This window comes from Macaca mulatta, chromosome 16, assembly GCF_049350105.2.
Source record: "Macaca mulatta isolate MMU2019108-1 chromosome 16, T2T-MMU8v2.0, whole genome shotgun sequence".
In the NCBI taxonomy this organism is placed as follows: Eukaryota; Metazoa; Chordata; class Mammalia; order Primates; family Cercopithecidae; genus Macaca; species Macaca mulatta.
This window is the reverse complement of record NC_133421.1, coordinates 71693422-71718550: the sequence shown is the minus strand read 5'-3', so window position 1 is coordinate 71718550 and position 25129 is coordinate 71693422. Positions and strand designations below refer to the sequence as shown.

The 25129-nt window shown below is 34.7% G+C and overlaps 1 protein-coding gene across 8 annotated transcripts in view; it reads right to left on the bottom strand.

Annotated features, from left to right (window-relative positions):
• EFCAB13 (EF-hand calcium binding domain 13) overlaps positions 1-25129 on the bottom strand; it is a 120574-nt gene that overhangs the window by 6886 nt on the left and 88559 nt on the right. For 3 of the 8 annotated variants that reach the window (XM_077972303.1, XM_077972304.1, XM_077972306.1), the window contains 5 exons: positions 24741-24812; positions 19748-19792; positions 16516-16659; positions 14621-14692; positions 3738-4626 (listed from right to left, as the gene is read on the bottom strand). In XM_077972303.1, coding sequence (XP_077828429.1) covers positions 4478-4626; positions 14621-14692; positions 16516-16659; positions 19748-19792; positions 24741-24812 — 482 coding nt within the window. In that variant the 3' untranslated portion in view covers positions 3738-4477. Of the gene's footprint in view, positions 1-3737; positions 4627-13813; positions 14023-14620; positions 14693-16515; positions 16660-19747; positions 19793-24740; positions 24813-25129 lie in introns of those variants that run through there. The other 5 variants (XR_013407037.1, XM_077972300.1, XM_077972302.1 and 2 more) reach the window with 3 other exon arrangements.

The following is a 25129-nucleotide window of genomic DNA, read 5'->3' as shown; positions in this document are numbered from 1 at the left end:
CACACATCCATGACCATTTGTGTCATTGATGATCTCTTTTAGCAGTGTTTTGTAGTTTTCCTTGTAGAGGTCTTTCACCTCCTTAGTTCAGTATATTCCTAAGTATTTATTATTATTATTATTTTTGTAGCTGTTATGAAGGGGATTGAGTTCTTGATTTGATTCTCAGCTTGGTCATTGTTGGTGTATAGCAGTGCTACTAATTTGTGTACACTGATTTTGTATCCTGAAACTTTACTGAATTCATTTATCAGATATAGGAGCATTCTGGATGAAGCTTGATGGTTTTCAGGGTATATGATCATATCATCAATGAAAAGTGACAGCTTGCCTTTCTCTTTACTGATTTGGATGCCATTTATTTCTTTCTCTTGTCTGATTGCTCTGGATCACACCAGACAGCAATTTCTGTGATATTTGACAAAGTTTTGATATTTGTAAACACAAATAAACAATAATCACAATAAAATAAGGAACATACTTATCACACCCAAAAGGATTTTATATAATTTTTGTCATATTTGTTTTGCTATTGTCTAAGAAATTGAGTAATTTTTAAAGTAAAAAATCCAAAAGACAAGGAAAGAGAAAAGGAAATATGGAACAGGTGGCTGAAATAGAAAGCACTAGTAAAATGGTAGATTTAAACCCAAATACTTTAGTAATCTACAAGTGTAAGTTAACTACATGGTTTAATTAAAAGACATATTACTAATTAATTAATGGGAGTGAAAGAATAAATCGGCCCTGCCGAAGAATTTCAAATAATTTTAAAATGTAGAAGGAATGAGGGAAGTAGAAAATCAACATTAGAACAACACAGTAATAATTGCTACAGACTAGCAATTCATCTGCCGATGAATGCTAAAATTAGTGGGAGAAACTTAGAGGAGAAACAGAACACTTGCACAGTCTCAAACTACCTCCTCCAAAATATTTATTAATTACTGTGGTTATTTTAACACATGTCCACAAATTCTTTGATACTCCTCCCTCCAGAAGAATAGCTTAATTTTCTTCTCCTTGAGGATGGGGCTAAACTTTGTGACTTGCATCTAACAAAAACTATGAAAAAGGGAAACACAGTAACTTTACGACAAAAAAAAATAGCAGACACCACTTCAAGTGATCAAGGTTAATATCATCAGTAACAAATCATGTTAATATAATGTATTATATGTTGCAATTAAAAGGGCATTTTACCTTTGGGGTATTCTTCCCAAAAGCCCATAACCCCAGGCTAGTCATGAGATAAACCCAAACTGAGGTTTTATACAAAATATCTGACCAATACTCTTCCAAAGTATCATGGTCACTAAATAGAAGGAAGGCTGAGAAGCTGTCATAGACTAGAGAAGGCTAACAAGACATGACAACTAAATGCAACATGGTATCCCAGACTACATCCTGAGACACTAAAGCACATTAGTGAAAATTAGTGAAATCCAAATATATTCTGTAGTTCAATGAATAGTACTGTCCCAATATTAATATCTTTGTTTTAATAAATGTTACGTGGTTATGTATGATGCTAACATTAGGGGAAGCTGGGTAGGGTACACAGGAACTCTGTACTATCTTTAAAACTCTTGTGTAAATGTAAACATTTCAAATAAAACAATTTTTAAGACACTAACAGGCTGGCAAAGCCATGTACTATTCATGAGATATATCTAAAATATAAAGATACAGAAAGAATGAAAGTAAAATGACAAAAAAGATACGTTATCCCTAAAAGAAAAAATAGCCAATGTTGCTATACTAATATCAAGGTAGATGTTAAGATAAAATGCATCATTAAAAACAAATATGAATACTTTATAACGAAATGTTCTATTAATTTGGATGATAGATCAGTTTTTTTGAGACAGGGTCTCACTTTGTCACCCAGGCTGGAATGAAGTGGTACAAATACAGCTTACTGCAGCCTAAACCTCCTGGGCTCAAGAATTATTGCCTCAACCTCCCAAGTAGTTGAGACGACAGACCCATGCTATCACACCAAGCTAATTTATTTATTTATTTTTTATTTTTGAGATGGATTCTCACTCTGTCGCCCAGTCTGGAATGCACTGGTGCGATCTCAGTTCACTGCAAGCTCCACCTCCCAGGTTCATACCATTCTCCTGCCTCAGCCTCCCAAGTAGCTGGGACTACAGGCGCCCGCCACCACGCCTGGCTAATTTTTTGTATTTTTAGTAGAGGCAGGGTTTCATTGTGTTACCCAGGATGGTCTTGATCTCCTGACCTCGTGATCCACCCGCTTCGGCCTCCCAAAGTGCTGGGATTACAGGTGTGAGCCACCGCACCCGGCCCACACCTAGCTAATTTTTGTACTTTTTGTAAAGACAGGGTTTCACCATCTTTCCCAGGCTGGTCTCGAACTCCTGAGCTCAAGTGATCCGCCTGCCTCAGCCTTCCAAAGTGCTGGGATTACAGGCATGAATCACAATGCCCAGCCTTAATTGTAAGTCAGCATATTAACAACATGGGCTAAAAACTATAGACAGCAAACACTGACAGAATTAAAAGGAGAAGTAGACAAATACATAATCATTGTATAAAATTGCAGAAGATTTTAGAACAACTGTTTCAGTAACTATTGAACAAAGAAATAAAACATCAGTAAGAATATAAAAAAATTTGAATTTGACAATAAATCTGATCTAATATATAGAACACTCCTACCCAACCCAACTGCAGACTATATATTCTTCTCAATCACATAAAATACTTACCAAAATTATCATAGTCAATAAATCAACTCTCAACAAACTTCAAAAGACTAAAATCAGAGTATGTTCATTGACCACAATGCAATTAAACTAGAAATTAATGATGTAATGATTATAAAACCTCAAATTTTTGGAAATTAAGAAACATACTTCTACAATCATGAGTTGAAGAAGAAATGACAACAGAAATCAGAAAAATTTTGACCTGAACAATAATTAAAATACTATATATCAAAACTTGTAGGATGTAGTTAAATGAATGTTTTGAGGAAATTTTGCTGTGAGGTATGTATTACAAACAAAAAAAATCCTTAAAATAATTGAGCTAAATATTCATCACTAGAAATCGGGATATATTCACCCTAGGGAAGTTGACTGAAAAAAAGGAAAAAAAAGAGTTAAAGAAAAAAAAAAAAAAAAAAACAAAGAAAAAATAGATGTTAGGATATAGTGGGAAGGAGATAAAAAAGGGGTTGGTTAATGGGTACAAAATACAGTTAGAAGGAATAAGATCTGGTGTTCAGTAGCACAATACAGTGACTATAGTTAATAATTTACTTTACATTTCAAAATAACTAAAAGAGTGAAATTGGAATGTTTCTAATACAAAGAACTGATAATGTTTGAGGTGACAGATAACCCAACTATCCTGATTTGATCATTATATATTGTATATTTGTATCAAAATGTCACACATACCCCATAAATGTGTATAATAATTATGTATCCATAAAAATTAGAAATAAAAGAATTGTAATAAGTTAGCATATAGTAATCACTTATCAGCCTTTTGGCTAAGATCAAGTGTAGACATTACAGTAAAGATAAAAGCAAAAAATAATAAAGAGGAAATAAATTTTTAAAAGGGTCAATCAAGATAAAGGTTGAATTTTTTACAAGATTAATAAGATTCAAAACTCTGTGAAGTTCAATCGAGGGTAAAAAAAGAAGCTACAATCCACTAATTTTGAGAATTAAAATGAGGATAGCATTACAGCTATGTCAGATGTCAAAAAGAGAACAACTTTATTCAATACATTTGAAAAGGCAGATCTAATGAACAAATTCCTCTAAAAGCACAGCTTGCCAAAACTAACAAGAAAATAAAATACCTTGTTAATCCTATTCATTTAAAGACATTAAATAAATAATCCAAAGCCTTTCACAAAAAGAACTCTTGGCCAACATGGCTTCATGAATTCTACTCAACATTCAAGGAAGAAAAAGTCTCTTCTAAAAAACATAAAAAAAGAATACTCCCCAACTCATTTTAAGAACCCATCATGGATAATATTCAGCTATACCTGTCATTAAAATAGTAAATTTATTTTTTATATTTATAGATATCTGCTGCCCTGAGCCACCACTATGTGTAACACCCCACGGTATCCCTGGATATCACCATAATTCACCTTCCAAAAACCAAAAGGGCTTCCAGGACCCCATTTTACTCTACATGTGGCATTCTGATTGACCACTGCCCATGTCAGTCAGTTCACAAAATAATCTCACCCTCTAGGTACCATCAGTGGACTCACACAGGGATAAGATGAGCTCTGACTTCCCCATTTGTTTGGCTCAATGAAGCTCAGGGTTGGCACACCTGTAGGGGCAGTACCAGTGTCCAGCAGTCATCCCACTTCAGCTTCCACTGGATACCCTCCATCCCTGTGTGTCTTACCCATAGTCCTTCCACCCCTCTGGTAGAGGATGGTCCTTATAAGATAGATGCATTGAAACTACTAACCATGTTCAGGTACATGTCTTAACATTACAGTAAGTATAGCATTAGCTGTATGAAGGTCCTTGTCCATCAATAACGTCTTGAGGTCAGAGACATCAATTAGATCATTCTGGAGAATTTGGGTAGCAGCTAAGAGTATCTGTGTAGCTGCAGAAAGAGAGCAAAAGCAAATGTTTCAACAGCAGAAACAGAGCATATGTTATTAGTTATCACTTAATAGACTCAGGTTGCATAAAATATGAAGATCTGATTCTAGAATTTTACATGGAACAATTTGTATAGTTTTAAAAACTAGAGTGTATTATAATAGCTAACAGTCACAGGGCACTTACTAAGTGCTAGCTGCTGTTCCAAGCAATTTCACTTTACCAAATTACAAATGTCCTTATAATAATCCCAAGATAGGCATTTTCATCCCTGCTTTTCAGATGAAAACACTGAGGTTAGCAAAATTAAGTGACTTACCAAATAATATATTGGTAGTAAGTGGCAGGGACAGGATTTAAGTACAGACCCTATAGTTCCAAAGCCCATCCTCTTAACCACTGTGCCTTTCAAGTAGAAACATATAGGTAGTCAACCTTTATCCCTTGAGCCACATATTACTTCATATGTGGCCCTGAAATCATTGCAAAGCATTACAAATAATCTTTAAATCAAAATTATCTTTCATTATTTAACTTAAAGTTATGTTACCTTAAAATGATTAAACTGATAAATAACCTATAAGCATAATTTTGTTCTAAGAAATTAACTGGATATTAATATTGTGAAAAATAACTACTTCAGTCCTTTGTTGACATGGGTAGCTGCTTCTTCCACTTCTTAGTCAATCTGGCCCCAGTTGAGAATATTGTATAAATAAAATAACTTACAGGTGAAATAGAAGGTATAGCTGGTTGGATGTAAGAGCACAAACCATGCTCCAATGTGATCCAACAATAATACTACCTTCCATTTATAAGGCAACTACCACATGATAAGCACTATGTTAGAGACTTAACATTTAATACCTGGCCAAATAATCAAAGAAGATAAAGGCAAAATATGGATATTGGGAAGCATTCAAAGACTCAAAAATTACATATCCCATGTTGTTTTACTTTGGAACCTAACGCAAAATGTGCTTCAGCAAAATAAAGGAGTAAATCATGACAGGGATTCAGGAAACATGTGAGCCATAGAATACTACTAAAGAGAAATTCTGGGATGACAGCTGTTTAGTGGGTGTAGGGGAGAAACAATTCAAATCAGAGCATCTAAAGTACATAAAACTGTGTTTGAGTATTTTGAAAATGTCAATATTCAAACATTTTTTATTATGATTTCAAAAATCATAGTCAATGTTTGACTAACATTTCAAACATGATTGTGCCAGAAATGTTCAAAGTCCAAGAAGTGAAATTACCTATGCAACATCATACAACCGGTCAGTAGGAAAAAAAAATCCAAGTACTTAAAATATGACTGCAATGTTGTTTTTCACATGCACACACCACCAATTTGCAACCCTTTTTTTTTAAAGCTTTTAAACATTGTTTTTATTTCTAAACAATCTCAAACTCTCAGAAAAGTTGCAAGTACAGTACAAAAATTTTTTGTCTGAAACATGGGAAAAAGTAATAGGTCTATAGGAAAATACATAAGTTTTTTTAAAAGATAATTGTTAACTCCAGGAGAAAGAGGAGGCAAGAGATTGCACATGCAAAGAGGCATGGAGGTAATGAGATGACTACTGACTCATCAATGAGCTATTTTGAACAGTCATAATACTACTAATTAAACACTGACTACTGATTTAACCAAAAACTGTGATAGAATTACATTTTCACACACTTGACTCTATAACTTTGTAATCTACCTAATACAGAGGCATGGTCTCAATTCTTACATCTATAGAAGCATTATTAGCCTATTATCCTTTTGAGCATTAAGGTTCTCTTCTTTAAAAAAAGGAATTAACGGGCCGGGCGCGGTGGCTCACGCCTGTAATCCCAGCACTTTGGGAGGCCGAAGCGGGCGGATCACAAGGTCAGGAGATCGAGACCACGGTGAAACCCCGTCTCTACTAAAAATACAAAAAATTAGCCGGGCGCGGTTGTGGGCGCCTGTAGTCCCAGCTACTCGGGAGGCTGAGGCAGGAGAATGGCGTGAACCCGGGAGGCGGAGCTTGCAGTGAGCCGAGATCGCGCCACTGCACTCCAGCCTAGGCGACAGAGCGAGACTCCGTCTCAAAAAAAAAAAAAAAAAAAAAAAAAAAAAAAAAAAAAAAGGAATTACACCATTTGAATGAAAAGGATTCCAATGCCTGGATATAAATGCAAAATGTGTTTCAAATTCCATTGATATTCTAAAGAAGAAAAGGATAATAAGAAAACTTACATTATTTTTCCAGTAGCACTCAGACAGTAATTACTATGGTAACCTATGCCATTAACAAAGTTATTGGCCAATTGTGTTCTAATTCTGAACCTACTCAATTTTTCAAAATGTAATATACAGGAGGCATAAAATTCAATTTATAGCACTGAATTTTCGAAAAGGAAATCTATTGATTTAATAAAAATGTGATATATTTACATTTTGCATCTCTTGACTTTGTAACTTTTTAATCAGTAGCTACTACAGGGAAATGGTTTTGCTTAATTCTTACAACTGTCATATGATATAGGCATTATTATCCTTATTTTGAGGAAAAGAAAACTGAGAGTAAGAGAATATATCTAATTTTTCAGGGCCAGTAATTACTATAGTAATCCACATTATATAATAAGGTTATTTATCCATTAAGTTCTTATGATAGTAAACCTATACAACTTTTTAAAATGTGAAATATTTAAGGCGAAAAGTTCAATTTACATCAGTGAACTTAGAGACTTTTGAGACCAAACCACTCATGTGGAAAATGATCTAAAATCCAAAGAAGTGAAATTACCTAACAATATCCAGGTACCTAAAATTTGACTACAATGTTATTTTCCGTATACGCATCACCAATTGGCAACCCTTTAAAAAAATTCTTTAACTTTTTTATTTTTAAACAATCTCAAACCCTCAGAAAAGTTGCAAGTACAGTACAAAATTTTATCTGAAATATCTGAATGTAAATAGCCAACAAAATGCCCCCTCACCATTAACTATATTATTGTGTATTTTCTCCAACGAGAACATTCTCCTACATAATAAAAATACAATCATCAAAATTAGGAAATTATTACATTGATACAATAATGCCATCTAATTCTCAAACCCATTCACATTCTGCTAATTGTCCTGGTAATATCATTTTTAGCAAAATGATACATATTTTGTGAATGCTATAAAGAAGGTACCAGGATTAACTTTTTTATAAATGAACATTCAATTGAAATAACCTCATTTATTTAAAAGGCCATCCTTTCCTTGCTCCACTGCAGTGGTACCTTTGTTGTAAAGGAGATGGGCATATTATGTGTAGATCTCTTTCTGGACTCTGTATTCTACTCTATTGGTTTCTGTGTCAATACCACACTGTCTTAATTACAGTAACTTTGTTATAAATCTTGATGTAAAGCAACGTGAGTTTTACAACTTTGTCTTCTTGAACTTTGCCCTGGCTATTTTGGTCCTTTGCATTTATTCTCATATTTAAAATCAGATTGTCAGTTTCTATAAAATTATGCTAGACTTTTGATTGGGATTGCATTGAATATATAGCTCAAATTGGTGATAACCGAAAGCATATTGAAACTACAAAACATAATGTATCTCTCCATTTATTTAGGTTTTTCTTTAAATTTTGTCAAATTGTTTTGTAGTTTTCTGTTTAAAAATTATAAACTTGTTTCACTAGTTACTCCTAAATATTTACTTTTTTGTACCATTGCAAATCATATCTTTATTTTCATTTTATAATTGTTTGTGGCAAACTACAGAAATACAATTTTTGAACATAGAATTATAATTTTAAATTGATCATGTATCAAGCAGCTCTGGTAAATTTGTTCATTAACTGAAATACAATAATATAATAACCAGTGTATAGTTTCATGTTTTTCTGCCTATTAATTATATTGCCAATGAATAATGGAAGTTCTATTTCTTCTCTTTTAATTCTTATCTTTCTTATTCTGTTTTGCCTGTGGTACTGGCTAGGACTTTCATACACTGTTGAACAGAAGTGATGATAGTAGACATTCTTGTCTCATTCCCAATCTCCGTGGGCAAGAATTTAAAATTTTCCTTTAAACATGATTGTTGTAGGTTTCTGTAAGTACCCCTTAATATGAAAGGGTGTTGAATTTGATCAAATATGTTTTCTACATCTGTTAAGATAATTTTTCTTCCTCCTTTATTTTGTAATATGGAGAATTACACTTTAATTTTTGTTAATTAATACCAATACTGCCCTCCTAAAAATAACTCAACTTGCGATATATCTTTCCTTTTTATATATCACTAGATTTCATTTGATCCTATTTTATTAAAGCTTTTCCCATTTGTGGTCATGATGGGGACCAAATTATAATTTGGTCCTCATGTAAGGTTTTTATATGAAGATTACATAGGCCTCATAAAACTAGGTTGGACATATTCTTCCTGCTTCTAAACTCTGAAGGAGTTTATGTAAGAATGGTACTATATCCTTTTTAAATTTTTTTTTTTCTTTTTCTTTTTTTTTTTTTTTTTTTTTGAGACGGAGTCTCACTCTGTCATCCAGGCTGGAGTGCAGTGGCGCGATCTCGGCTCACTGCAAGCTCCGCCCCCCAGGTTCACACCATTCTCCTGCCTCAGCCTCCCGAGTAGCTGGGACTACAGGCGCCCGCCACCTCGCCCGGCTAGTTTTTTGGGGTTTTTTTTTGTTTTGTTTTGTTTTTTTTAGTAGAAACGGGGTTTCACTGGGTTAGCCAGGATGGTCTCGATCTCCTGACCTCGTGATCCGCCTGTCTCGGCCTCCCAAAGTGCTGGGATTACAGGCTTGAGCCACCGCGCCTGGCCCTTTTTAAATTTTAAAATAACTTACCAATGAAGCCATCTGAACCTGGAGTTACTCTTCAGATTTTATAATTATTCTTCAGCTACTTTTGGTAAGTTGAGTTTTTCAAGGAATTTGTTCTTTTCATAAAAATTTTCAAATGCATTGGTATAAAAGTATAATTAGTATCTTTTTATGTCTGTGTACTCCATAGTTATGTCCCTTTTTTCATTCCTGATATTGGTAACATTTCTTATATGTAGATCTCTTGGTAGTGAACTTTCTGTTTTTTCTTAAGATATTATTTCATTTTTAAAAGATATTTTAATATAGAATACGATGTTCACAGCCTTTAAAAAAGTTTAGTTTTCAATGTTATTCCATTGTCGATGGCATTCATCAGAGATGGACCACAGCATTCTGAAAGACAGGTGCATTTCACCAGCACTGTAACTCCTGAACAGTAATCACCAATAAACTATCGACTCATGAACTAAGCTAGGCTCCTCCAATGATAATTTTGTAAAAATTTTATGTAAAGAAAGCTACAAATATTTATTATTATTATTATCATCATTATTTAGAGATGGGATCTCGTTCTGTCACCCAGGCTGGAGTGCAGCAGCGTGATCACAGCTCACAGCAACCTTGAACTCCTGGGCTCAAGCGATCCTCCTGTCTTATCTTCCTGAGTAGCTGGGACTACAGTCATGTGCCATCACACCTGGCTTATTTTTAAATTTTTTTTAGGGACAGGGTCTTGCCATGTTGCCCAGGCTGGTCTCAAACTCCTGGCCTCAAACAATCCTCCCCCCATGGCCTCCCAAAGTACTGGGATTTATAGGCATAAGCCACCACACCCAGCCATCAATAATTTTTTTGCTCCTTAGAAAATAATGTATAACTTTTCACTGGTGGCTTTTAGGATTTTCTCTTTGTAGTTGGTTTTCAGCCATTTTACGCTCATGTTCTTAAATATGGTTTTCTTTGTGTTTATCCTATGGCCCCACAAATCCTGACAGGCTTGGTTACTGCCCATTGCCCTTAAACAGTTGTGCTGATTGCTTATGTTGCTTATTTTTTACCAGATTTTATAGTTATTCTATAAAATACAAGCTACTTCATCATATACAGATAGAACCAGGTGAACCAGCTTTACAGATAATTCTAGTTACCCTGCTCTGGTTAAAAATTACTGTTTAGGTTATTACTTTAAACAAAGCTATAGCAATCAAAAACTGATATAAGGATAGAATAAATATAAAAGGAATAGAATTGAGAGTCCAGAAATAAACCCATACATTTATGATCAATTGATTTTCTCTAAGGGTACCAAAATCATTCAGTGGAGAAAGAACAATGTTTTCAACAACTGATGCTAGGACAACTGAATATCTGGACTAAAAAAGGTAAAAATGGACTGTCATCTCACACCACATACAAAAATTAACTCTAATTTATTAAGGATTCAAATAAAAGAGCTAAAACTAGAAGAAAACTTGGGTGTAAACCTTCAGGAGTTTGGATTATCTTTATGACATCAAAAGAAGCAACAAAAGAAAGTATAAATTGAACTTTACCAAATTCAAAATCATTTATTCTTCAAAGGACATCAGGAAAGAAAAAAGACAACTAACAAAATGTGAAAAAATATTTGCAATTATCTATCTGATAAAGGTCTAATATCCAGAACATATAAATAACTCTCACAACTCAACAATAAAAAGCCTGATTTTAAAATGGATAAAGGATTTGAATACACATGTCTCCAGAAAATCATTGAGGAGAAAGTATATATCCCAGAACAGGTTTCTAATGCAGACAAAAGCACTCTATTCTGGAAAATAATGCCACAAAGGACATTTATTAGTAGAGAAGAGAAGCAAGCACCAGGATTTAAGAAGGGTAAGCTAGCTCTAATGTTTTGTGCAAATGCAGTTAGGTTTAAAATCAGGACTGCCCTGATCCATAAAGCTGCTAACCCTCAAGCCTTGAAGGGAAAAAATACACACCTGCTCCCATCTTTTGATTGTATAACAAGAAGGTTTGGAAAACCAGAATGCTTTTTCTAGATTGGTTCCATCAATGCTTTGTCCCTGAAGCAAGGATGAGACTGCCTTTTAAAGTTCTTTTGATATTGGACAATGCCTCTGGCCACCCAAAACTCTATGAATTCAACACCAAAGGCATTGAAGTGGTCCACTTGGCTCCAAATATGATATTAGCCTCTACATTAGGGGGTCATAAGAACCTTTAAAGACTCATTACACACGGTACTCTATGGAAAGAATTGTCAACACTGTGGAAGAAAATCCTGACAGAGAGAATATGAAAGGCTTCAGTAGGATGCCACATCAAGCCCCAAACACTACTGGAGAAAGCTGTGTCCAGATGTTGTGCATGACTGCACAGGATTTATAACAGAGCTAAACAAGATCATGAGAGAGATTGTGGAAATGGTGAAAAAAAAAAAAATGGCAAAGGGTGAAAGGTTTCAAGATGTGGCTATTGGGAGAAATTCAAGAGAATATACACCACACCAGAAGAATTAACTGAAGATGATTTGATAGAAATGAATACTTCCAAACCAGTGCCAGATGACAAGGAAGAAGACATAGAAGAAGCAATGCAAGGAAACAAATCGACAATCTGGTAGAAGGGTTCCAATTATTCAAGACTGCTTTGACTTATTTTATGATATGGACCCTTCTATGATATGGACACTGAAACTAAAGCAAACAGTGAAAGACTGGTATCAGACAGAAACATTTTTAGAGAAATGAAAAGCCAATAACGTCAGACAAGAAATTATGATGTATTTCCATAAAGTTAAACCAAGTGTCCTTGCCTCTTCTGCCTCCTCTTCTACCTCCTCCACCTCTTCCATCTCTCCCACTCCTGAGATAACAAACCCAACTCCTCTTCCTCCTCTTCCTACTCAACTTGAAGATGATGAGGATGAGGATGATGATCCACTTACATTTAATGAACAGTCAAGATATTCTATCTTATTTTATTAATAATATTTTCTTTTCTCTAGTTGCATTATTGTAAGAAACAGTATTTTTTATATATATATACATACACCATAAAGATACATGTTAATCATTTATGTTATTGATAAAGCTTCCAGTTAACAGTAGACTATTAGTAATTAAGTTTCAGGGGAGTCTGAAATTATACATGAATTTTTGACTGTGCAGCCACTCATTTTCCAGCCAGTCTCTTGAAGCAAAAGTATCCAAATGTGGACTTTCTTTCATTTTCATTAAGCAATCTTTTTTTTATTATTATACTTTAAGTTCTAGGGTACATGTGCACAACGTGCAGGTTTGTTACATATGTATACATGTGCCATGTTGGTGTGCTGCACCCATTAACTCATCATTTACATTAGGTATATCTCCTAATGCTATCTCTCTCCCCTCCCCGCTCCCCACAATAGGACCCGGCGTGTGATGTTCCCCTTCCTGTGTCCAAATGATCTCATTGTTCAATTCCCACCTATGAGTGAGAACATGTGGTATTGGGTTTTCTGTTCTTGCGATAGTTTGCTGAGAATGATGGTTTCCAGCTGCATCCATGTCCCTACAAAGGACACGAACTCATCCTTTTTTATGGCTGCATAGTATTCCATGGGGGTATATGTGCCACATTTTCTTAATCCAGTCTGTCCTCCATATTATCTAGAAGGTGCCCCTAACCCCCACATTGTTCAAGAGTCAATATAAATGAACTTTGAAAACATATACCATCATCATGGATATAGCTGGAGGCCATTATCCTAAGTGCATTAACACAGAAACAGAAAACCAAATACTGCATGCTCTTACTTACAAGTGTGAGCTAAATATTGGGTACTCGTGAACAGAAAGATGGCAACAATTGAAAGTGGAGACTACTAGAGGAAGGGAGAGGGAGGAGGGGAAAAGGTTGTAAAACTAACTATTGCATACTATCCTCAGTACCTGGGTGATGGGATCATTCATATCCCAAACCTTAGCACCACACAATATACCCAGATAACAAGCCTGCACGTGTACCCCCTGAATCTAAAATAAAAGTTAAAAAAAAAAGAGAAAGAAAGCATATGCTACATAAAAGAAGTTAGACACAAAAAAATACAATATGATTACATTTATATGAAATGTTCAAAAGAGGCAAATTCATACAGACAGAAAGTAGATTCATAGTCGTCAGTAGTTAGAGAGAGATGGAAATGGAGAATAATTGCTCACAGGTACAGAGTTTCTTTCGGGGTCAAGAAAATGTTTTGGAATTAGAAAGTGATGGTTGCACAACTTTCTGAATATACTAAAAATCACTGAACAGTACACTTTAAAAGGGTGAAATTTATGGTATATGAATTATGTCTAAATTTTAAAAACTACATCTAATTAAAAATACTATAAGGCATCCAATTTTAGAGATATTAAAATGTAAAAAATGTGATACAAAGAAATTTGTTTCATCAAAGCATTTAGAAATATGCCATTGATAAGGGTGTCTGCATTCATGAAGAGTTCTTTGGTAGGTGTTCTCTGCAGACTTGGGGGTTAGGAAAATATGTTGGTGTTGAAATGGTCTCCCTAATTTCAGAAAGAATAAGACGAACCTCAGGGACAGAGGCCAAGTAGAAGTCTTTAAATAGCAAGGACAAAATGATGTGTCATTTTGTCAAGGACAATGTGTCAAGGACAACATAGATAGTGTGGTATTAAGAATAATACAGGGATTGACACTGCAGGGATTTAGAAGGACTGATTAACTGAAGTTAGGATTTCTATAACTGAAATAGATGGGCAGTCCAGTTGTGTACATCTGAAAACTCCAGCGGCACGACTTAAGATTTCACAAAAACTGGTGGTCCCTCATCCAATTCCATACATGATTTAATTCACAGATCCAGAAGTCATTGAAGAAAAACCTAACTACCTTTGAGAAAGGACCTTGCACATATTAATCTTTTTAACCTTGCCTTGTTTTCCCCCTCATTATATCTTTGCCCAATTTTCTTCACTTATTTTTATATTATTATTCATACTATACATCATAAGTGGCTTGAAATCCTTTTTAAAACTAGAAAGACTGAAAACTAAAAACTTGAAATCCAGATAGTCATTTTTAAATGTCATTTTAAAATATTTATTTTCTAGCCATTCTCTTGAACAAGAAGTATTCACTTACCTTTGGACTTTTGGAAATGTGGACTTTCTTTCATTTTAATTAAGAAATCTTTTAAATCCACCTCCATATTATCTGAAAGATCAAAGTCAAAAATGCTGACATTAAAAACCTGATACTGAGTCGGCACATGAAATAAAGACCAATTTACAATAGTTAGCTAAAATTTCACTCTAGCTCAAATGATTGAAACTATTTCAAGAGAACTTTTAACACTTTTTAAAACCACCCAGTGAACAGTTAATAATATTACTAGCAAACAATAGCTAACATTTTTTAGCTCCTTATATATACTAGGCACCCTTTTATGGTGTTTTACACATATTAAATCATGTAATCTTCATAATAATTCTATGATGTGGGTACTCTTTGCATGCCTATTTTTGAAAGATGAAAGCAAATGGAAACTAAATAATTTGTCCAGGTCACAAAGTCAGGAAGTGTTAGAGGTTGTGTTTGAATTTATGCAGTCTAAGGCCAGAGGAGACGATGTTATTAGATAGAATACACACATACATGCACATGTACACGTACACACACACACACGCATGCACACACACACACACAGTCACACGTGAAGTAACGTGCAATAATGTGACACAGCAGACAATCTAGGGCTGTAATTATATTAAGGAGACTTTGAGTTTAAACAAAATGGCAGACCTGGGTAGTGCAGAAACCATCCCACTACAAATCCCTAGAGACACTCTATAACATGTAACATTCCATGAATGTGTGACTGAGTCATATGAAGGAAATAACAAAGAGTTAACTGGGAACTGAGGTCCAGAATGCTAAGCATTGAGTACTAACACTAAAACTATCTTTGGGATAGAGATGAGACCCAAAAATGGCTAGGTGCTTGATTTAAATGCTCATACAGAGTCATTAAAAAAAAGATTCGAGCCCACATAAATAAGAGTAGGAACTTAGATATCAAATAAAACTGAAATGCTTAAAGGGTTTCAATCCTGGTTTTTTAAAAAAGAGATTAAAATATTATATTTATTGACTCAAATAAACAAGGAGGCCTAAATCTTCCCAATTCAGAGAGACAGGGGAAAAAACAATCTCTTGTGATAAACTGAAGGCCCAGTATGCATCTCATGTGGGTGTGAAGTCTAAATTTATACCAGTCTGATGGTGTGAGAAAACTGAGGTCAAAACATAAAAATTGACCTAGGTGAATAACAATCTGGGGAACCTGGCAAAATCAATAACTAAACTGTACTGGAGAGGTATTCTTAAACCTAGGACTCACAGGATTCCCAAAGACACAAATTGGTTAAGATAAGCCCAAAATAAAAGTTCACCAAAAACCAACAGAACTCAGCAGCTTCTAGAAGTATTCCCAAATGATTTGACTTCCTAAAAGTAAATGTGTATAGGAAAGGAGATCAAGTACGTATTACATGCAGTCAAAGACAGAAAACAAAGGTAAATGTGGACTATTTGAAAACAATCACTAAAACTAAATAACTTATTTTTAAATGTAGTGAGCCCTCAGATATTTTATTTGGTTAAAAATCAAAATGGAGCAAGTACTGTAAAAAAACAAATGAAAGCGGATCTCCTCTGAAAAAGACTGCATATCAAAATAAGCTGCTATTGTCATGTTTTTATTTTATTATACAATTTATGGTATTTTTCCACCCATGCTTATAAGTAATGAAAGGTAAATTTCTAAATAAGCACGTATAGTATCCATATGAGTATGAATAGATATGTTCAATAAATATTTAAATTAGTAGAGTGGTTTGGCTCCAATTTGTATCAACCTAAGCCTCCAACAGAAAAATGACTCCCATTAGTATATTATCCTTATAGGTATACTCTAAGACTATTTTTCATAAGTAGAAAAAAAAATGAAAAGAATCTCAGGCCAAAAAAATGCTCACCACTGACGTTACAACAGTTAAGGGCTCCATTGAAGTCCTCCTCAGTTAAATTAACATTCAAACATTTCAAGGCATGCTCCAAATCAGGTACACCAATCTTGCCATTATCAACATGTGACAAGATGTTAGCAACTTCTTTAATCTCTACAAAGATAAATGTATACAAGCTATTATGGTGTAAAAAACATTCAAAATAATTTGTCCAAAATTTACCATAGGTAAACCTCAAATTAAATATTTATCTGAACCAAAATGTCTCCAAAGGAAACACAATATTTTCTATTTGTAACTGAGGGCCCACTTCCTTCAAGCAGCACTTGAAACGAAAAAACTTTACGACAAAGAGAATAATACGATGGGCTACTGACATGTATTATAATAAGACTTTATCTTCATTCATTCATCCATTAGAAACTGAATGAGCTACATGCCTTCCTGTACATGTAGATCTAAAGATTTCTACCACTTGATGATGTAAATAAAGGCTAAAATTTGAGATTGAAGCTCTTGATCCCCAGGGCCTCAGATAGTTCACACTGTGCTTTTGTGTGAATTGGGAAAAGGCACCTCCTCTCTATGCATTAGTTACAAAAAAAGGGTACCTCTCAGTAGGCAACTGCAATCCAGCACAGAGGTTCAAGGCTTGGAGTATGAACTGCATTTCAGCCTCCATTTATGCTCTCTCAACAGGCACCTTTGTGCAAAGCACAACCCGTATAACCACATGGGGCAGTCCTGTTGATCTCACACCAATTTAAAATATAAAGCATAATCATTATGTGGTTTTTAATTTTTCTGTTTTTTGTTTGTTTGTTTTTGTTTTTGAGATGGAGTCTCACTCTGTCACCCAGGCTGGAGTGCAGTGGTGCTATCTTAGCTCACTGCAAACTCTGCTTCCTGGTTCACACCATTCTCCTGACTCAGCCTCCTGAGTAGCTGGGATTACAGGCGCATGCCACCATACATGGCTAATTTTTTTATATTCTTAGTAGAGATGGGGTTTTGCCATGTTGGCCAGACTGGTCTCAAACTCCTGAGCTCAAGTGATCCACCAGCCTCAGCCTCCCAAAGTGCTGAGATTACAAGCATGAGACACCACACCCAGCCTAGTTTTTCATCTGTACCATTTCTCAATCCTTTTTTCCCTCAACCCCCAAATGAAGTTGTCTATGTTTCCATATGCTGAAAATTGTTGCATTACACCAGGAGATCTATACCTTCATGGAGATCACTTGGAAAGAACATCACAATATCATCTGAGACCTACATTCATTCTACTAACAGTTATTTTACAACTTCTAAGATCAACAATAAAATATTCAGTCAGTCCCTCGTATCAAAGAGTTTCAAGTAAATTCCTTGATGAAGGAGACTAAATCTGTCATATCTATAAACAAAATTATAATATGTCATATAGTAAGTGATATGAGAAAAATACACAAAATTATGGAAGCACTGAGAAGGTTTACCTAACCTAGATTTAATAAGTGCTGAACTCTGGGAAGGAAGTCTTAGGGCATGAGAAATGACATTTGAGCTGAATTTGGGGGGGAATTGTCAGTTTGTCTGTCAGGGAATGTATCCAAAGGAAACAGTATATGCAAATAAATGCAAAAACAAATAGAGCCAATTTAAATTATGCTAAGTAGTATGACTACAGAATAAATACAAACACAGAAGTGATAAAGGGTGCGTCTGAAGAGATAAGACAGATCTACTCAGTCATTCATTCAATAAATATTCATGATTATGAGTTCATAACAAAAGATTTGGAACAACAGCATAGTAAATATTACATAAGTATCAGGAGTTAATATCAATTATCTTTAAGAGTTTAATAAGAGCCAGGACTGTGCTAGGTCCTGGAGATACGATGGTAAGCAAAGTGGAGACATATTCTTTGGCCCAATGATACCAGGCAAGTGGGAGGAAGAGATATCAATCAAATAATCAAAAACAAAAATGGATATTTATAATATGAAATAAGTGCTATGAAACGGACAGAATTTAATAAGAGCATATAACAAAGGAAACAAAAAGATCTGACCTATACTGACCACTGATGATAGGCTTTTCTATAATTGACTCATGGAGTCAAAAGAGATTATTCTCCAGGTTTAAGACTTAATGTTGTTTTCCCTTTTTGGTTTCGGACTTACTCGGGACCAATTATCCCTTTCTTCTCACTCATTTCTCCCTCCTGGAATGGATATGTCTATCCTATGCCTGTGTTTTGGAAGCATGCAACTTGCTAATTTCACAGGCTTACAGCTGGAGGAGAATTTGCCTCAAGATGAATTGTGCCTTGAGTCTCACCCATCTGACAAAGATGAGACTCTGGAATTTGGACTTTTGAGTTGACACAGAAACAAGTTAAGACTTTTGGGGCTACCAAGATGGAATGAATGTATTTTGCACGTGAAAAGGGCATGAATTTTGAGGGCCAGGGGTGGAATGCTATGGCTTGATTGTGTCCCCCAGAGTTTATGTGCCGAAAACTTAATCCCCAATGCAACAGTGTTGACAAGTCGGGCCTAATAAGAGGTGATTAAGTCACAAAGGCTCTGCCCGCATGAATAGATTAATATCAGTGATTCAGTTATTGCAAGAATGGGCTTATTATAAAAGTAAGTTCAGTCTCCTCTTGCTCTCTTGCTCTCTCAAACTTTCTTGCCCTTCTGCCTTCTGCCATAGTATGACACAGCAATAAGGCCCTCACTAGATGTGGGCCTCTTGACCTTGGATTTCCCAGCCTCTAGAATTGTAAGAAATGAATCTTTCTCTCTCTCTCAATCTCTCTTTTTTTTTTTTTTTTTTTTTTACAAATTATCCAGTCTGTGGTATTCTGTTACAGCAACACAAAACGGATTACAACAGTAGGCAAAGAGGATCAGGGAAGAATATTCCAGGGAATAGAATATGCAAAAGTCTTGTGGTGGGAGGAAAGGGGAGTATCTAAGGAACTAAAGTAAAGTCAATTTAGTTGGAGTACAGAAAGCAAGGATAATGGTACAAAATAACACTAGAAAGATAGGGCATGGAAGATTTTAATTTTTATCCTAATAACGACAGGAAATGTTAAAAGAGTTATAAATAGGGGGAGGTAACATGCTTGTGGAAAAATCTGGCTGAAGTGGGCAGGAAAGATTAGAAATACATTGATACTTGGCAATTATTCTATAAAATACCTCTTATTATTGAAAATGTTCTCACATACAAAGTTCTTACTCACCGTTTACCTTTGGTAATTTTAGATTTGAAGCCTCTTTCCTAAAATCTGCAAATTTAGAAAGAGACATTACACAATGAGGAATGGCATCCTGATCTTACCCCGTTTGAAAGGAAACCAATGGATAGATTGAACATTTCTTTTCCCACTAACATTTATCATTGATAACCATTCCCTTCTTCTCAAAAGTTGTTCCCTGGGTCCCAAAATATCCATTCTCTCCTCATTCTTTGCTTACTTCTTGGGCTCCTTCATGGTTATCTTCCACCAACTCCTTAAATGTGGCAGTTTCTAATGTCACAGATGCTTCCTTTCTCCCTAAGGGGACAAGTTAATCCCCTGCCCATCTATTCAATAAAATCCTTAATTATTAGTCTAAATTGTCCTTCTTGATCTCTTACCTACCTATCTACTATCTAGTCCTAGAATTTTTCCTAAGAACAAGTTATAGTTATACCCATTCACTCTACATACTTCCCACACAGATGCAAGTTGGTATAAAGATCTGAGGAACAAACGATAGAAATAAAATCTGTCCATTTGCATAGAAGGACTCTATTGTATTAAAGAACAGTTTAGAATGACTCACAACTAGCCCAGGTATTACCTTGGAACAAACAGAGGTTAGAATACACATAAATTATATTTGCCTTAGTTTGTGTTTTTATTTGTTTTAAGCAGGATAAACAAAACAACTAACCTATAAAAAGTACTTTTAAAATAGTAGGTTTGGGCAATTTTACATGATAGCTCCCAAGATTTCTGAACTATTAATATTTTTGGCCAGATAATTATTGGGGGGACAAGGGTATTATCCTGTAAATTATAGGATGTTTAGCAGCAACCCTTGCCTCTATTCACTAGATGCCAATAGTCCTCTCGCATCAGTTGTGATAACCAACACTGTCTCTAGATATTGCCAAATATTCCCTGGTGTGAAGAGGGGGGCAATGGGGGATTTGATTATACTTTTTATTTTGTATTTATTTATTTATTTATTTGAGATGGAGTCTTGCTCTGTTGCCCAGATTGGAGTGCAGTGACGCTATCTTGTCTCACTACAACCTCAGCCTCCCGGGTTCAAGCATTCTTGTGCCTCATCCTCCCAAGTAGCTGTAACTACAGGCACGGGCCACCATGCCAGGCTAATTTTTGTATTTTTTTAGTAGAGACGGGATTTCACCATGTTGGTCAGATTGCTCTCAAACTCCTGACCTCAGGTGATCTGCCCGCCTCGGCCTCCCAAAGTGCTAGGATTATAGGTATGAGCCACTGCCCCCAGCCTGATTACATTTTTTAGCTGAAGCTAAATTTAAAGGCAGGAAATGGCTTTCTAAATATGGGGTAAAATCCATCTCAGTACATTCAAGCTGAGGGTATATAGATGGATCAGGTAAATCTTTGTAAATAAAGTAAACAACAACTCAACACTTACAATTGGCTACAGAAATAAACATTAGTTTTTCAACAATACCTTGTACTTTTCAAAGGGCCTTTCATCCAAAAACAGAAAGCTACAAAACCATTAAGACTTCTCTAAAACACATGAAAGGAAAAGGATTAACTTTGAAACAAAATTATTCTTCAAAGCCATGCAACAAATATATAAATACTCTGAGACCAATTTTACAACCCAGGTCACCCAGGAATTTGATACTGTAATGACTAAATCTCTGTGGGCACATATAACGTATAGACCTGAATATGGTCTACAGTAAAGTGTCCAACAAGTTTATGATGTGATTTAGGGACCAAGTATTAAGACTTAAATAATACTTGGTAAAATAGTTTGAAATCCTTGGATAAAAATTTAGAAGAACAGTAATATCAAACATTTGGACTAGAAAGCCCATGGCTGACCTCCCTAAATTAAAAAACAACAACAACAAACAAAAAAACAACAAAAAACTAAATAAAATTCAGAAGAAATTTTTTATACAAGCTGCTGGTTATCTGTCAAATCAACTCACCTTCAACAAAGGAGTCATCCATTACTTCTTGAAGTATGTCATCAGTAAAAGAAAGCCTATCAGTGTTTTCAAGTACATCTAGATTTTTGTCTTTGTCAAACTGACAATTTTCTTTCATGGAGTCCAATGTATTGATAGTCTCATTCAATGCTACAAACAGAGAATATATATACAACATGTAATTCAGTCCATGGATCTAAATCTTTTGAGCATAACAATAAAATTGATGGCCTCTTTGAGATCTACACTGTCAAATAAGGCAGTCACCAGCCACATGTGGCCATTTAAATATTTAGAGTGGTCCATCCTCTACTCTTATAATTTTCTATAACCCTACTTCAATAGTTTTCTCCACTCCAATAGCTTTCTATTTGTAGCTCTAATAGCTAAAAATAATCCTTTTCTTTATTCTTAAAATTGATTTGTTAAATGTCTGGGTTTGAGGTGAGCTACTCTGCTACAGACAAAAGTATGCTAAAGTTTCCCTAGTTATTCTGTTGATAAGTGCACCATTTCAGTAAAGTCCCCCTATTCCTCATAACTCCTCCTAAATGCCAATTTTTCTCTTTCCTTCCCTGCATCCCTTGTTTCTGTCAGCTAACTTCACCCATTTTAGAGAATCCTCATAGCCTCTTAAGTTTAGCACAGTAACAAACATTTGGACTAAGAAGACCATGGCTGACCTCCCTTGATTTAAAAAATGTTAACAGTTCACATTTCCAAAGTATATTTCTAAAAAGGCATCTCTCAGGATTTTGTTCTATGATATAGTCAATTGTCATTGGTAAGAAGTTTCAAAAACAGGTCAGTGAAGAACAGTTGAAGGGATATTTGAGTCCAGAGAGAAGATTCATTTAGTGGGAAGGAAAGAGAATATGTGAGTTATTTTGACATTTCTGGAAGGCAATAAATGGGAGGAAGAGTCCAAATGTTAAATATGGTTCCAGGAAATATCCACCAAATATGTGGAATAATTTTCTAGTTCTATAGCTGTCAAAAATTATAGAATGAGCTACTTCAAAAAGTCATAAGGACTTCCAAGAGTGAAATGAGTGAATGTACGTTACCTAGCCTATCCCTGCAACCAACTAATTTTGATTTTGATTTTTAAATAGTAAATACAAAAGTTGAGGGAATTCTGTCTCTAATAAACTAGGGAACTATCAAACCCTCTATTACAGTCCTCATTCTCTGACAAAAATAAAATACAACTAGATATAAACAACAAATTTAAGGCAACAATGACATTTAAATTGCTTTGAAATTTGGCCGGGTGTGGTGGCTCATGCCTGTAATCCCAGCACTTTGGGAGGTCAGGAGTTTGAGACTAGCCTGACCAACATGGTGAAACACCGTCTCTACTAAAAATACAAAAATTAGCCAGGCATGGTGGTGTGCACCTGTAATCCCATTTACTCAGGAGGCTGAGGCAGGAGAATCCCTTGAAACCGGGAGGTGGAGGTTGCAGTGAGCCAAGATTGCGTCACTGCATTCCAGCCAAGGAGACAGAATGAGACTCCATCTCAATAAATAAATTAAATAAATTGCCTTGAAATTTAAAGTTTCCTCCTAAATAACTCTTAGATCAAGGATAAAATCAAAATGTAACTGGAAATATTTATAAAATAACTATAATAATAGCCTAACAAGTCAAAGACTGTTAGATACACCAAAGTTTCACTAAAATGAAAATCGACTGCCTTAAACATGTTTATTACCCAGTAAGAAAAAAAAATAAAGTAAATAAATAATTTAAATAAGAAATTAGAAAAACTATTAAATGAGCATAAGGGAACAATATAAAGGACTTACTAAAGATAAAGCCAGAAATTAATTTTTAAACTATAAATAGAAACACTAAAGATAAACCCAAGAGCTAGTACTTTAAAAATAGAGATAATAGAACATTCAGTAGCAAACAAAGAAGAAAGTTATATATATACATATATATATTTAAGAATGAGAAAATAACCATATATACAAAAAAAATGAGAAGAATTAGAAGTGCACAGGGCTGTCCTAATAGTCTAAGCCATTTTAAATCTCAATAAAATTTAAAATTTCCTAGAAGAATCAAATTACCAAACTGACAAAATGAAACAAAAGATGGCAAAAAGCAATCCACCAAAAACAAAGCCAAAAAATCAAAAATAAACTAGAAAAAAACCTGAAATGGGTAAGACAAAGTATTAATGCTCCTATCAGAATTTTTAATAAATAATACCCGCTGTTGATAAAGGTGTGAATTTCCACAAACCTTTAGGAGGGTAATTAGGCAGTAGCTTGTTAACATTTTACATCTAAAAATACTTTGGCCCAGCAACTCCACTTCTAAGGAATTTGCCCTACAGAAAAATTGGTGTGTAACGTGCACAAAGATATATGTACAAGGATACTCACCAAATGTTTGTAATAGTAAAAAATAGCAATAACCCAAATATTCATTAAAAGTATTGTGGACAAAATTATAGTTCATTCCTCTAATAGAACATTATGCAGTCTTTTAAAAGAATGAGGTAGGTTTACATAATATAGTGGAACACAGAATTATATCTAAGATATACTGTCATATATTGCATTCAAGTTGTGCAATATTATGGACAGATGTAAAGAAGAAAGCCTAAAAGGATATTTATGAAACCTTCACATGGATATTTCTGGAGGGTAACATTAATGTTACAAGAGACTTGCACTTTATACTTCTTACATTCCTGGTCATTTGAGATTTTTACAACATTAAAAAGAACCATTCATTCATATATAATAACGGTGTCTTATTTTAACTATTGGAAAAGATCATAATCTTGTTACTTGTCCAATCTCCAATCACAAATGTACAATTCTTAAATTTCAAAATAAAATGCAGGAAGTTCCCCATAACTGAAAGTGTTCAAGTACACATGAAGCAAACATTTGGCATAGATACTATAAAGAAGATTTAAACACCAAATTTAGTGTTTTACTAGATGAACTTTGAATAAGTTCTGTATCGTTGCCTTCTAACAGTTTTACCATAAAGCTCTTACCAATATAATTGGAAAATTTCTGGGTGTCCCTCAAAGCCCTCATACAGTCTTTAATGTTCACCATGTTATCTTCTGCAAGGAAAAGAGAGAGATGACAAACAAGAACCCCTGGACAAAGTAATGCTTAAAGGCTAGTATCAAAATCAGCATATGGCTTATATATTTCTTGAACATTTTATTTACAAGGTACTTCTAGATTCAATTTCATACATTAAGCCTCACAATAACCCTACAATGTTGTAGGTATACTAGTTCTGATTCTACCTATAATGGGAACTGAAGTACAAACAAAGCCCCAGTAACTCTGACCAGTAATTCCATCAAAGGTGGCAAAGCTAGAATTTCTATTCACAGAACTTGAATTTCTAAGATGTTCTTCATTCACTAAA